At 38.5% G+C, this 14,516-nt stretch overlaps 2 protein-coding genes across 2 annotated transcripts in view; one reads left to right on the top strand and one right to left on the bottom strand.

Annotated features, from left to right (window-relative positions):
• The window catches only part of FBXL20 (F-box and leucine rich repeat protein 20), a 107,157-nt gene that overhangs the window by 30,007 nt on the left and 62,634 nt on the right, over nt 1-14,516 (top strand). The window lies entirely within an intron of this gene.
• LOC309837988 (small ribosomal subunit protein eS27-like) lies at nt 4,801-5,055 on the bottom strand (the record flags this gene model as incomplete). Its single annotated transcript, XM_082678893.1, has 1 exon — nt 4,801-5,055. One exon carries the CDS (start codon nt 5,053-5,055, stop codon nt 4,801-4,803), a length of 255 nt encoding a protein of 84 aa, XP_082535019.1.

A 14,516-nucleotide genomic window follows, 5' to 3' on the forward strand; every position in this document is an offset into this window, starting at 1 on the left:
GTGTTGACTAGGAGTGTTTAGATTACCTTTGTCTTGTTTCCGATCTTAGGGGAAAAGCTGTCAGCCTTTCACCATTGTGAAGTCAGCTGTGGGCTTGTCATATATGGCCTTTATTATGTTGAGGTACATTCCTTCTATATCCAGCTTGTAGATGGTTTTTTATCAGGAAATGATGTTGACTTTTGTCCAGTGTTTTTTTTTTTCTATCTATTCAGATCATATCATTTTGGTCTTTCATTCTGTTAATGTGGTTTATCACATTGATTAATTTGTGTGCATTGAACCATCCTTGTGTCACAGGGATAAATCCCATTTGATCATGGTGTATGATTCTTTTAATGTGCTGTTGAATGTGGTTTGCTGTTATTTTACTGAGAATTTTTGCATCTAAATTCATAAGGGATATTGGCTTATAGTTTTCTTACAGTTTCCTTCTCTGGCTTTGGGTAATGCTGGCTTCATAAAATGAGTTTGGGAGTGATTTCTCCTCTTCAATTTTTGGGGAAGAGTTTGAGTAGGATTGACATTAATTCTTTCTTATATGCTTCCTAGAATTTCTCAGTGAAACCATCTAGTCTTGTGCTTTTCTTTGTTGGGAGGTTTTGATTACCGATTCAGTCTCCATACTCATTATTTATCTATTCAAATTATCTACATCTTCATGATTCAGTCTTGGAAGTGTTAAAAAAGAAAAACAAAACCTGTTGCACATTAAAATGTTGAAGAGTTTATTTGAGCAGACATTAATTTCAATTGCATAGCACCAGTCCAGAAGTGATTTTAGAAGTGCTCCATGCACAGGAGCTACGGGCAAGGTTTTTATAGACAAGACACCGAAGCAAAATAGTTATTTGATTGGCTGTATCTTAAGGAGTTGCCTTACTTGGGATTGTTCTTAAGTTTCATTTTCTCAGATTCCAGTGCATTTATGCTGGCTTAGGTTTTGGTTTGCAACGTGGGCTACCAAGGCATTAGAACCACCTCAGACAATTAAACCCCGATTGCCTCCTTGTTTAATTACCTTAACAGTAAGTGGTCATGCTTCTAGGAATTTATCCATTTCTCGTAGGTTGTCCATTTTATTGGGGTATGATTGTTCATAGTAGTCTCTTATGATCCTTTATATTTCTGTGGTATCAGTTGTAATGTCTCCTCTTTCATTTACAATTTTTTTCTTTCTTTTTTCATTTATAATTTTACTTGAGTCCTCTCTTTTCCCTTGGTTAGTCTAGCTATAGGTTTGTCAATTTTGTTTACCTTTTTAAAGAACCAAGTGTTAGTTTCATTAATCTTTTATATTGGTTTCCTTTCTCCATTTCGGTTATTTCTGCTCTAATCTTTATTATTGCTTTTTGCGGACATTGGGCTTAGTTTGTTCTTTTTCTAGTTCCTTGAGGTGAAATGTTGGCTGTTTATTTGGGATCTTTCTTTTTTCTTAATGTAGACATTTATAGCTATAAACATTCCTCTTAAAACTGTTTTTGCTGCATCCCATAAGTTTTGGTTTGTTGTGTTTCCGTTTTTGTTTGTCTCAAGATATTTTTTGATTTCCCTTTTGATTTCTTCTTTGATCTATTGGTTGTTCAGTAGTGTGTTGATTGAGTTCCACGTATTTGTGAATTTTCCAATTTTCCTTCTGTTACTGATTTCTAGTTTCATGCCTAGTTTCATGATATTGTGATTTATAACACATATATTTTGGTCTTTGTTCTTGGTTCCTGACTCACAACTCCCAAAAACCCTTGTAATTTCCTAAGCAAGCAGTAGGAACATCTTTTGTTCTCAGTTCAAAGCCATAAAGGTGAAATGGGTGTCTTTTTGTTGACAACAAGCCCCCTTCAACCACACCTGAGTTTGTTAATAAGGTGAATTTTTGAAGGCCCCTAGGTAACTGAATGATGGAGACCAGTTGCCAGGGGAGCCAACTATGATTAGAGGGTTGGAACTTTCAGTTCCACTCCCCATTTCCCCCTTCCCCGCCTCTGGGGAGGAGAGAGGAGCTGAAGGTTGAAGCAGTCACCAATGGCCTGTGGTATAATCAATTATGTCAATGTATTGGAGCCTCCATTAAAAAAACCCAAAAGGATGAGGTTCAGAGATCTTCCATGTTGGTAGCATCTGCATGCCAGAGGGGTGGTGCACCCCAGTTCTTATGGCGACAGAAGCTCCTGCACTCAGGACCCTTCCAGACCTCACCCTGTGTTACCTCTTTATCTAGCTGTTCATCTGAATCCTTTAAATAAGCTGAGAGGGCTTCCCTGGTGGCGCAGTGGTTAAGAATCCGCCTGCCAATGCAGGGGACACGGGTTTGAGCCCTGGTCGAGGAAGATGCCGCGGAGCAACTAAGCCTGTGCGCCACAACTACTGAACCTGTGCTCTACAGCCCGCGAGCCAGAACTGCTGAACCCCTGAGCCTGTAACCTGAGGACGAAGAGTAGACCCGCTCACCGCAACTAGAGAAAGCCCGCACGCAGCAACAAAGACCCAACGTGGCCAAAAATAAATAAAAATTAAATTAAGTAAATTAAAAAAAAAATAATAAACTGAGAGACATACGTTAATGTTTCTCTGAGTTCTGTGTACCACTTCTAGCAAATTAATTGAACCTGAGAAGTGGGTTGCAGGAACCTTTAATTTATAGCCAGTTGGTCAGAAGCACAAAGTAACACCCTGGACTTGCAATTGGTGTCTGAAGTGGGGGTAGTCTTGTGGGACTGGGCCTTTCACCTGTGAGATCTTATGCTATCTCCTGGTAGATAGTGTCAGAATTGAGTTAAATTTGTAGGACACCCATTCAGTGTCTGCTAAGAAATCGGGTATTGCTTGGGTGTTGGAAAACACACGTCTGAATACCATTGTGATCAGGAAAGATACTTGATATGGTTTCTGTCTTACTGATCTTGTTGAAATTTGTATTGTGGCCTAACATATGTTCTGTCTCGGAGAATGTTCTGTGTATGCTTGAGAAGAATGTGTATTTTGCTGCCACTGGATGGACTGTTCTGTGTATGTTTATTAGATCATTTAGTCCGTGATGTTGTTAAAATCTTCTGTTTGCTTATTAATTCTCTGGAAGATCTGTTATTGAGAGTGAGGTGTTAAAATCCCCTGCTACTATTGTATTGCTGTTCGTTTCTCCTTTTAGTTCTGTTATATGTGCTTTATATATTTAGGTGCTCCAGTGTTGGGTGCATAAATATTTACACTTGTTGTATCTTCTTGATGAATTGACCCCCTTTATCATTATACAATGACCTTCTTTGACTCTTGGTTTCTTTATTTCTGTCTTCCTTTAGTGGAACCAGGCTTAATGTCATCTAGTTAAAGCTCCTTCAATGGAACAATCTACTCTATGACATCGCTGATATTGGAGAGACTGGCTGACCAGTAATGGGGAGAGCTCACAGCTTTACACAGTTAGTTAAGCCAAATCTGTCTTAAACACATTGTCTCCGCTTCTCCTAGGTTGGTTATCTTGAACAGTATAGAGCTACTTGATTGTAAAGGACAATTCTTCAGCTATTCAATAGCAGCTATAATGTTCTTCCATTGAACATTTTGAGTATTCCTCTTATCTTTACCATCTTCCACAAAACTTAGCTTTAGAACCTCTCAGTATCCTGGGATCCATTTTCTAAATGATATTTAGTTGATTTCCTTTCTCAAATGTGACGTTAGAGTTATTGACAACCACTCAGAATATACAGTAGTTTTGTCCCTTGGTCTGGTCTGCTTTCCATTAGTGTATCCTAAGATACAGTTTTTCTTTTCTTTTAAAATTTGTTACAGGAAGTCACATAAGTAACTCATGATAAACTAAAACTCTGTTTTTTGTGAAACTAGGTTTCTAGTTTCATATTTATATAACTGGTAATTGCTTAATTTTAGTGAGAGATTTAAAAAAAATTTACCCTGTTTAGTTTCCTCATTTTTTAAAATTAATTAATTTATTTATTCATTTTTGGCTGTGTTGGGTCTTCGTTGCTGTGCGCGGGCTTTCTCTAGTTGCGGCGAGCGAGGGCTACTCTTCATTGTGGTGCACGTGATTCTCATTGTGGTGGCTTCTCTTGTTGCGGAGCACGGGCTCTAGGTGCACGGGCTTCAGTAGTTGTTGCTTGCAGGCTCTAGAGTGCAGACTCAGTAGTTGTGGCACACAGGCTTAGTTGCTCCGTGGCATGTGGGATCTTCCCGGACCAGGGCTCGAACCCATGTCCCCTGCATTGGCAGGCGGATTCTTAACCACTGCGCCACCAGGGAGGTCCCTAGTTTCCTCTTGATACTGTCCTTTTAAAATCATGTTGAACCCTGATTCTGTTATCCAACGTTATTATTTATCCTAATGAGTTTCATGGTATCCAGAAGTTTAGTAAATATGCTTATGACTGTATTCAAGATATCTAAAACTATTGCATGGGTGTTTTGGCTAACCATGGGAGTTTGACTTTAATACATTTATTTCCTTTCTTTTCAAATAGCACTAACATTATAATAAAAGAATAAAAAGGAGTATAAGATCACAGGCACAAGAATGACAAAAAAAATTTAGAAGATAAAAAAATTAGTAGAATAGTATTAAATAATTTAGCCAAGTAGAGGGAGGTACACTCTGGGTTGTCTGCAGAGACTAGCAAGCAAGTTTACAAAACCTCCAAAAAGACTCAACACTTGGTAGTAAAAAGTGAAAATATAAGAATGAGGCTTGAGATTAAAAGTAGGTACTGGTTGAAGAAAGTCTTTTTTTTTTTAATCCAAAATGTGTTTATTGGGATGGTTTCCCGTTCATCTTGATTCTGGGGGCTTTTAGTGCTGCTTCCGTCTGAAGGAGCATCCTTCGGTAAGCCTTGCTTTTCCTCCTGTGGGCTGGCAGAGGACAGTAGAGCAGCCAACACACAGAACTACTGTTTGTGCATGGCCAAAGACAGTGGTGGTTTTATAGCATCCTGAGCATTTCACATCCATGAAATAGGAATTAGGGCACTGCACCAGGCTCTTCTTCTTGTGTTTCCTCTTCTCCTCTTCTGGAGAGGGACGAAGGAGATCCTTTGAGAGAGGCATGCTCTCATGGGGAGGTCGTCACCGTCGGAAAGGCTGAAGAAATCTTAAATTAAGTGGTTGAATCCTATGTAAACTACTTCTTCCCCCTCTAGGAAACTGGGCATTTTTTTCTTCAAGAAAATGGAGGCTGAGGGTTCTGGATCCAGGAATATCAGATGTATGAAAAGGATAGGGATGTGGAGCCAAAGAATGAACTTACAATAGCTTCTTAATGCCATGAAAAGGAGTGGACAGCCAAGGATAACCTGATAGTTGAGGAAAGCCTCCAAAATGAGAGGCCAGACAAACACATAAAAGAAACAAGGTAGAGAGCAGAGAGGAAAAAACCGCGGGTAGGGCAGAGGGGAAATTATTAATATTAATAAATATTAAATTAAGAGATTAAATATTAATCTCTAAGAAATGAAATGTTGCATCTTCAAAAAACAGAATGGTCTTTTGAAACTCTTTCAATAAATAAGAAATAACTCTTGGAAATAAAAAATGATACCCCCCCCAAAAAAAATTAGTGTAAAGATTGGAAGTAAAGTTGAAGCAATTTCCTAGGAATTAGAAAGAAAATATTAAATGAGGAAAATAGGAGACAAATAATTAAAAAAATTAAAGATAGACCAGAAGGTCCAATATTTGACTAATAGGAATTTGAGCAAGAGAGGACAGAGAAAATAGTGGGAGATGATACCAACAGATTTCCAAAGCATTTTCCAAACTGAATCATAGATTTGCAAGTTGAAAGATCTGATAGAATAATAAAAAAGACACAGACCAAGAGGACTGATTATGAAATTTCAGTAAACTGGGGATACAGAGGCTGTACTAAAAGCTTCCAGCAAGAGTAGCTAGAGGTTACATTCAAAGGACTAATCAGAATAGCATTACATATCACAGTAGTAACATAGGAAGACAGAATGCATTAAGCAGTATCTTCAGATATCTTCAGTGGAAAGGATTTCCAACCTATAATTTTATTCAGTCATATTATCAATCAAATGTGAGTCTAGGATAAAGATATTTTTAGACATGCAAGTGACCAGGATTTCAGTTCTCATGAGCCTTTTTTCCCCCGTAAGTTACTAGTGAATGTACTCTTAAATAGGAAGGGAAAAGAAATCGGGTCCAAGACTCAGAATTCAGTCAAAGAGAAGAGCCAAGGGAGAGCCCAAGGTGACAGCTCTGTACCTAGTCTAGAGAGTCCCCCCACAGAGGGAAGCAGAAGAAAGACCAAAGGGTTCTGGGAAGTTATGGCTCCGGGAAAAAGCAATATCTGGTGTGTTTGAGCATATGGAAAATATTGATAGACATGTGACAGATGCTGGAGCATTTGAGGAAAAGTTAAAAATATATAGAAAGTAGGAAAAATGAGGTTGTCATTAATTTGTAGGGACAAAGAGTACATGGTCCTATTGTTCTGCTGGCTCAGCACTCAGTAGTATCTGTCCAGTATTACATTCACACTCACTCTTTATTTAAACAAAGATTGTCATAAAATTACATAGGGTATGGAGGCTAGAGGTAGAGGTTGAAACTAAATACTTATATTCCTTGGCAGTATGTCAATAGGTAATATCTAAATTTGATAAATCAAGCATATTTAGAAAAACAGAGGTAAATATCAAAAGAACCCCCTAGAAGATTCGATGGGGTATAGGGGTAGGGCGGACCCTACTGTTTTTCCAATGTCCTTTTGTCTTGGTTGAATTTTTATATAAAAATTCAGTTAAGTTATATGGTATATTATAGAGACCTCTTTCTAGATATATATATATCAATTAATAACAGCCAAATATTTAGCTATATCATGCATCCTTTGTTTAGCTCTCTTGTTCATAATAGCCACTGTCTTATTCATATCATGGCCTAGGAAGTCTAATAGATTTCCTTTGTTAATTTGGTATCACTTTTCCTTAATGACTTTCTTACAAAGTTATATCTTCCCTTCCTTTTTAAAGAATCTTTGTTCTGATTTAACATATTGTTTCTTTTGGTTCCTTTTAAATCTAAAATATAATTTCTGGCATGCAGTTAGGGTATCTAGGGTACTGTGTACTTTGTTTCTTACATTATCTAAAACAGGGGAATGCTTTTTCTACAAATAAGTAGCATGGCTGTATTAAAATACCATTGCTTTGGAAATATTTCCATAGCAGTAAGATGATTTAGAATGTGTGTTTGTGAGTGAGTTGTAAAATTACTATCTGACATATGTCTTGGAAAATTCCACAGATTCTGCCAGTTTTCAGTTTCTGGCACATCGACTAGAATTTGTACATGAGGAAGTCAAACCCTACTTTCCTCTGATTTACCACCCGCTCTGGCATTTTGGAATATGAGATTCAGTTAAATGCTTGCTAATCCTGAGTCAGATCCCATCATGGCCTTGTTGTATCTACTAGTAGTTCTTTTGTGTGTATATAGTGTGGTGGAGCTGGGGTAAGTGGAGGAGAAAAGGGGAGGACATATAATTATATTGCCACCTTGACTTTAAAATTCTTTCCTTTCACTTCATAACTTCAAAAGAAGTTTTCAGTAGGGCATGGAAGATTTCCAGGATTGAGCAGTACCCAAAATGAGTCCCAGTCATATCCAGTAGTTCATCAAAGTTCATGGAGTCGTTGGTGCTCTGGAATGTTGCTGTGGATAGTTAAAACTGATTAAGTGGAAGAAATTCTCAACAGAAAACAGAATAAAAGTGTATACTTATTTTAGACTGAGAGCAATGAATTGGTAGTGGATATTGATTTCGGTTAAAGAAACAGAAGTCAGGATAAAAGAAAGCTTGTAATATTGAGTCAGATATTAGAAAGTGTCCATAGCAGAAAGTTTGATCTATTAAGTAATGTATCTGTTTTCTAAATGTATCCCTTCCTTGGTGTTTTTATCTAGGGATTTCTTTCCTAAGATAAATTTAGTCATGATATGGTAATGCACTGACAGCAGTTTGCTTCTAAAAAGCAATTATATTTCTACTAGGGACAAGATGTTGGGTGGAGGAATGACAAACTTACTTTGTTTTAGGTTTATTTAGGCATACAAAAATGTTTTCCTCTTAGATTTTGGCGAGAAATCAGTTGGAAAAACATCTGGTGTTGGTTGAGTGAGGGAATGGCATAATCAGTAAAAACTACTTATAGGAAAAAATCGTTTTAAAAAAATCTCTGCAGCTTCAACTCTGGATTTCTTTATGATGGTTCATTCTTAATCTCTCTCAGAAATTTTCTTCCCACCAAAGATTTTACCTGTGTTGGGCTGCTTCAGTATGTCTCAAATTTTATTCAAATCTATGAAATTTAGATCACGAGTCATGAACTTTTAAAATGTAGAATGTTTTCATAGCTTTTGCTGTCTAACAACTGCTCTAAAACCTAGTGGCTTGAAACAGTTATTCAGTCTGGCACTTCTTCTAGTCACCCAAAAAGGTTGCCCGTGAGGCTGCAGTCCTCTGGTGGCTTGACTGGGACTTGAGTGTCTAAGATGGCCTCATTTACAGTCTGAGACCTTGGTGTCACTGTCAGCTGGTACTCTTTTTCCACAAGGCCTGTCATCATTCACAAGTTTAGCCTGGGCTTTCTTACATGGTGGCAGGAATGTTTGAAGAAGGTAAAGTTTTGGTTAAGGCTTAGCTTGGAAATTGCAGTGTTATTTTCACCACATTCTTTTGGTCAGATCAAGTCATCATGTGAACTCAAATGCAAAGGGTGGGAAAACAGACTCCACCTATTGAAGGGAGGTGCAGCAAAAGCCCACTGCAAAAGGGTATTGTAGCAAGGAGATAAGATTCTTCAGAGGCCCTTATTATAAGGTTCTACCATGGTCTGCCCTCTGGCTCCAATGGTTCGCATTCTTGTCTCATGCAAATCATTCCCTCCCAAGACATCTGAAAGTCTTATATCCAAAAACAACCTGTATAAATACACAAATAAATAATGGTGAAAACGTGTAACTTGTTATCTGCATCTGATTTAGAGGTAGATGAGGGTCCTCACCTGCAGTTCCTCTTGATCCAGAGACCTATGAACTAAAAAGAAAAGTTATCTGCCCCATACACTCAACATATACCGTTATTCACAGAGATAGAATAACGGCAATATACATTCACCCTAAAAAGGGGAAGTAACAGGAGGCATATAGCATATATCGATTCTGAAATATAGCATATATCAATTCTGAAATATAGCAGACGCATTGTCAGGTCACCTACTCCAGGTGAAATGGAACAGGACCCTATGGTCCTTCCCCACCATGTCCTCTGCCTCCTTTTGTCTGTAGAAAAACTTTAGCTAAAGAGTTTAATCAGAGAATTGAGAAAATGCAGAAGCAAAGGAAAACAGTCAAACAAGACCAAATATTGATAGTTCAGTTATTAAACAAATTCAAGGACCTTTAGTTCCTTCTCATGGGCTGTAGGTAATATTCTGTCCTTTGAGCTGTTTTGTAGATATTGCAACCCCCACCAGGTGGAAGAAGTTTACTACATGATGACCAGACTGTAGCCATGGCATGAGCTGCCATAATTCTGAGAACTGGCCTCAAGGAAATGGGAACAAACCGACTCTGGAACTGAAGATTAACTGTACTTAAAATCAGGATGACGCTGATCAGACCACCGCATGACCAATTTCAAGATGACTGTCAGAGCTGACTATTTGGTTCCTGCATGTAGCCCCCTACCTCCGCCTATACACACCTGAAACTCCCCTTTAAAAGCTCTTGCCCACTGATTGTCAGTGGGGAGTTGGCCTTTGGGCATGAGTCCACCCTCTCCCCTCGTTGCCGGCCTCTGAAATAAAGCAAATTTTACTTTCCACCAACCTTGCCTCTCAAGTATTGGCTTTTGAGCAGCAAGCAGCTGGACCCTACTTTTGGTAACCCAGAAGCAGGAAACGTGCCTTGATTGGGGCCCATTTCTGCTTCCTGGGAATGGTTCCCTAATCCGTTGTTCTCTGTGATTCTTGGTACTGCATTATGAGCTCTTAACACTGCTTTCTGAGAGGTCTCTCCTTTTACATAAGAAATACCTTATGAAGCTAAGTAGCTTTCTCAGGGTACTTCCTCCCTATAGAAAGTTGGGAACCCAGTGGCCTTTTTTCATTTTAAATAGTTTCTGTCCCTTGTTGTACCCAGCAGGTACAACTTCCTTTAAAATTTCTGAAATTTTCTGTGAATCTGGTTTGTGTTATTCCATGTCCCAAAAGCTACATCATTATAACTCTTTAAAGACAGTCCTCTCCTGACTTTGGTTGTGTCTATCCGCTGTGGCATAAGTTCCCTTTAGCTTCTTAGAGGCCATTATGTCTAGTCAAGAGAGTCAGCTAGGTATGGCTTTAAAAGTTTCTGAATTAAAAGACAATTGTATAACCTTTCGTTAGGCAGAGTTCACATGTATGATATTTAGAAGCATGATGTGTTAAAAAAGGATAAATTGGACTATATCAAAATTAAAAATACTTGTTCTTCAAAAGACACCATTAAGAAATAGAAGTCATGACACACAGAATGGGAGAAACTATTTGCAAGTCATAGAGTAGATAATGAATGTGTATTCAAAATATATAAGGAGCCCCTAAATCTCAATAGTAAGAAGATAAACAACTCAAAAGGGAAAATGATTTGAATACACATTTCACCAGAGAAGTCTTTTGAATGGCTGAAAAGCACATGAAAAGATGCTCAACAGCATTAGTAATTAGGGAAGTGCAAATTGAAACCACAATGAGATACCACCCCATTAGACTGACTGAAATAAAAAAGGCAACAACAAGGAACGGTACGATGGGGACAGACTGGAAACCTCGTACATTGCTGGTGGGAATGTAAAATGGTGCAGCTACTCTGGAAAACAATTTAAAAGTTTTAAATAAACTTAACCATAGGACTTCCCTGGTGGCGCAGTGGTTAAGAATCCGCCTGCCAATGCAGGGGATACGGGTTCGAGCCCTGGTCCGGGAAGATCCCACATGCCGCGGAGCAACTAAGCTCGTGTGCCACAACTACTGAGCCTGAGCTCTAGAGCCCGCGAGCCACAACTACTGAGCCCACGTGCCACAACTACTGAAGCTCACATACGTAGAGCCCATGCCCCACAACAAGAGAAGCCACTGCAATGAGAAACCCGCGCGCCACAATGAAGAGTAGCCCCCACTCGCCGCAACTAGAGAAAGCCCATGCGCAGCAACGAAGACCCAACGCAGCCATAAATAAATAAATAAATTTATTTTAAAAAAAACCAAAAAACACTTAACCATATGATACAACCCAGAAAATATCCACCTTAGAATTTATCCAAGAGAGATGAGAACATATTTCAACCCAAAGACTTGTATGAGAATGATCATAGCAACATTATTCATAATAGTAAAAAAAATTGTAACAATCCAAATGTCTGTCTGCTAGGAATGAATAAACAAAATATAGAATTCCATACACTGGAATACTATTCAACAATAAAATAGAATGAACAACTGGTACATGTTATAACATAGGTGAACTTAAAAACATGCAGAGGGCTTCCCTGGTGGCTCAGTGGTTGAGAGTCCGCCTGCCGATGCAGGGGACACGGGTTCGTGCCCCGGTCTGGGAAGATCCCACATGCCGCGGAGCGGCTGGGCCCGTGAGCCATGGCCGCTGAGCCTGCGCGTCCGGAGCCTGTGCTCCGCAACGGGAGAGGCCACAGCAGTGAGAGGCCCGCATACCGCAAAAAACAAAACAAAACAAAACAAAAACATGCAGAATAAAAAAAGATGCAAAAGATGACATATTTTATGATTCCATTTTTTTTTAATGCCCAGAAGGGAAAATCTACAGAGACAGAAAGCAGATAAGTGGTTGCTTGAGGTTGGGGATCAGCACAGGGATTGATTATAAATGGGCATAAAGGATATTTTTGGGGTGATGGAAATTCATCAAAACTGAATCGTAGTGATGGTTACACAGCTGTATAAATTTACTAAAAATTATTGAAGCGTATAATTAAAACCAGTGAATTTTACGATATTTGCATTATGCCATAATAAAGCTGCTAAAATTGCTGTATACAGATGAAATCCCATGATGGTGAAAACTTAGGAATTATTACAACTTTTTTTTTTTTTTAAACAAGAAATGTATCATATCCCTTGAAATAAATGGGCCATAAGTTGAATCTTCAAACTTTTTTCCTCAGGTATTTTAATCGTTATTTTTGTAATGTAGTCAGTCTGTTGCTGTGTTGATGTCATTTGCATGTTATTTGCTGAATTTAGAGTAACATTCAGTTTATTAAATTCCTTTCTTCCTCCCCTCCCCTCCTCTTCCCTCCCCTCCTGAGATACAAAGTGAAAAAACCATGGAAACCTGCTGGAAATTTACAGTCAAAAAGTATTTCCTGATCTATTTAGTAAAAATGACATTCATTGGTTGAGGAATTTCTAGGCATTGTGTTGCTTACCGACTATACTGGGTTGAACTAAACAGACAAGGCCCCTTTCCTCTCAGAGTTTACACTCTGATGTAATGGACACATCATCCTAGAGGAAGGAGTAAAGAAGGGGGGCACACTCTCTCTCATTAAGGATCCTCCTGATACCACACACATCACTTTTTCTTACATTCCATTGGCCAGAACGTAATGAGAAATAAAGTCTTCTTTCCACACAGCCATGTGCTAGCTAAACATTGGGAATTCTGTTACTCTAGATGAGTAGAGAGGATATGAGGGGATACTAGTATTCTATGCCAAAATACATATATTAACTTTTGTATTTCTTCCATAATGCTTGAATAACATAGGTCAGACCTTTTAATTTCCGTTTTTGGAGTTGGTAGCTATACTTTAATCAGCAGGGGTCACTGTTGCGAAAGTATTTCTTTTCCTGTTTCCTTTGTTCAACCCATCTGCATTTCCCACCCAGATCCTGTATTTAAAGCCTCTTGAATTGGTTTCCTGTGTCTTTTTTGTGTGCTAAGCATTTAAGTTTACTATGTTAGTAAACTAATACCCAGAATGTGCCAAAGATTTAAAAACTGATCAGAAAGGCTAAAATAATAGCCAAAAAAAAAATGGTTCTTACTCTTCAGGAACTCTATGTTGTAATTACAGTTTGCAACAAGTGGTTTCACAGTTATATTTCTCAGCTAGGTTATTTATAGAAAAACGATTACAGTTCTATACAAAACAACAATAAATGCTAATGTATGACAAAACAAATCACTTAGTTTTTTAAAAACCTGAATATTTAAGAATGTCCTATCCCTGTAAGACAGGGGGGCTGTTTCAGTGTCTGTTTTTGTTTGTTTAGGGGATGATGTCCTACCTTGAAAGAAATAATCGAGAGAGAACAATGTAGTTGTTCTCATGTTCCCCCCCACAATATCCTTGTAATTTTTTGTGGATAGATTATTAAAATATATAATAATCTATCCACACATTAATATGAAACCAGATAACCTAAGAATGTCAAATGTTTGAACAGTGACTTTCTCTACGATTATATCTAAAACCTTCACAAATTTGTTATAATTCATTATATCCTTGATATAATTGGATTTGACACCCTTTATATTTTGTATGAGAAACCTAGAGTTTGGATTCAGCTGAAATAGTAAGATATCTAAAACATGTATTCTATTGCTTCTGTGAAACATTTATTTTGCAAACAATACCATGGGGACTTCCTTGGTGGCACAGTGGTTAAGAATCCGCCTGCCAGTGCAGGGGACACAGGTTCAACCCCTGGTCCAGGAAGATCCCACATGCCCTGGAGCAACTAAGCCTGTGTGCCACAAGTACTGAGCCCACGTGCTACAACTACTGAAGCCTGCACACCCAGAGCCCTTGCTCCGCAACAAGAGAAGACACCGCAGTGAGAAGGCCATGCACCGCAATGAAGGGTAGCCCCCACTCGTCACAACAAGAGAAAAGCCCATGCGCAGCAACAAAGACCCAATGTAGCCAAAAAATTAAACAAACAAACAAAAAAACCCAATACCGTGAACTGGAGCAGAAACCATTTGGGTTTCCTAGAAAACATCTAAAATTAATGTGTGTCTACCTCTAGGATTATTTTCTAAGCTCCATTGCTATGTTACTTCAAATAATAAAATATTCTGATTATGTGTTATAACTGTAATTTCTTAAGTCCTGAGATTCTCAATCTATTTTATCTGTTCCATTGGTTCTCAAACTTTAGGAAGCATCAGTATCACCTGGAGGTCTTGTTAAACTACAAATTGCCCGTCTTTCCCTCCACCACCCCTGGCATCCTGTTTCTGATGCTATAGGTCTGGAGTACAGCCCAAGAATTTGCATTTCTAACAAGGTTCTGTTTGATGCTGATGCTGTTAGTCAGGTGACCATGGTTTGTGAACCACTGATCTTTTTCTTGCAGACTTGGAGTAGGATACATATGTGCAGAAGGAATTGGAGGGAAATATAAGTCTGGACAGATATCCTATACACATGATGTTTCCCAGATACTCCCAGGACA

The sequence above is a fragment of the Grampus griseus genome (genome assembly GCF_964374135.1).
Source record: "Grampus griseus genome assembly, chromosome: 20".
Lineage (NCBI taxonomy): Eukaryota > Metazoa > Chordata > Mammalia > Artiodactyla > Delphinidae > Grampus > Grampus griseus.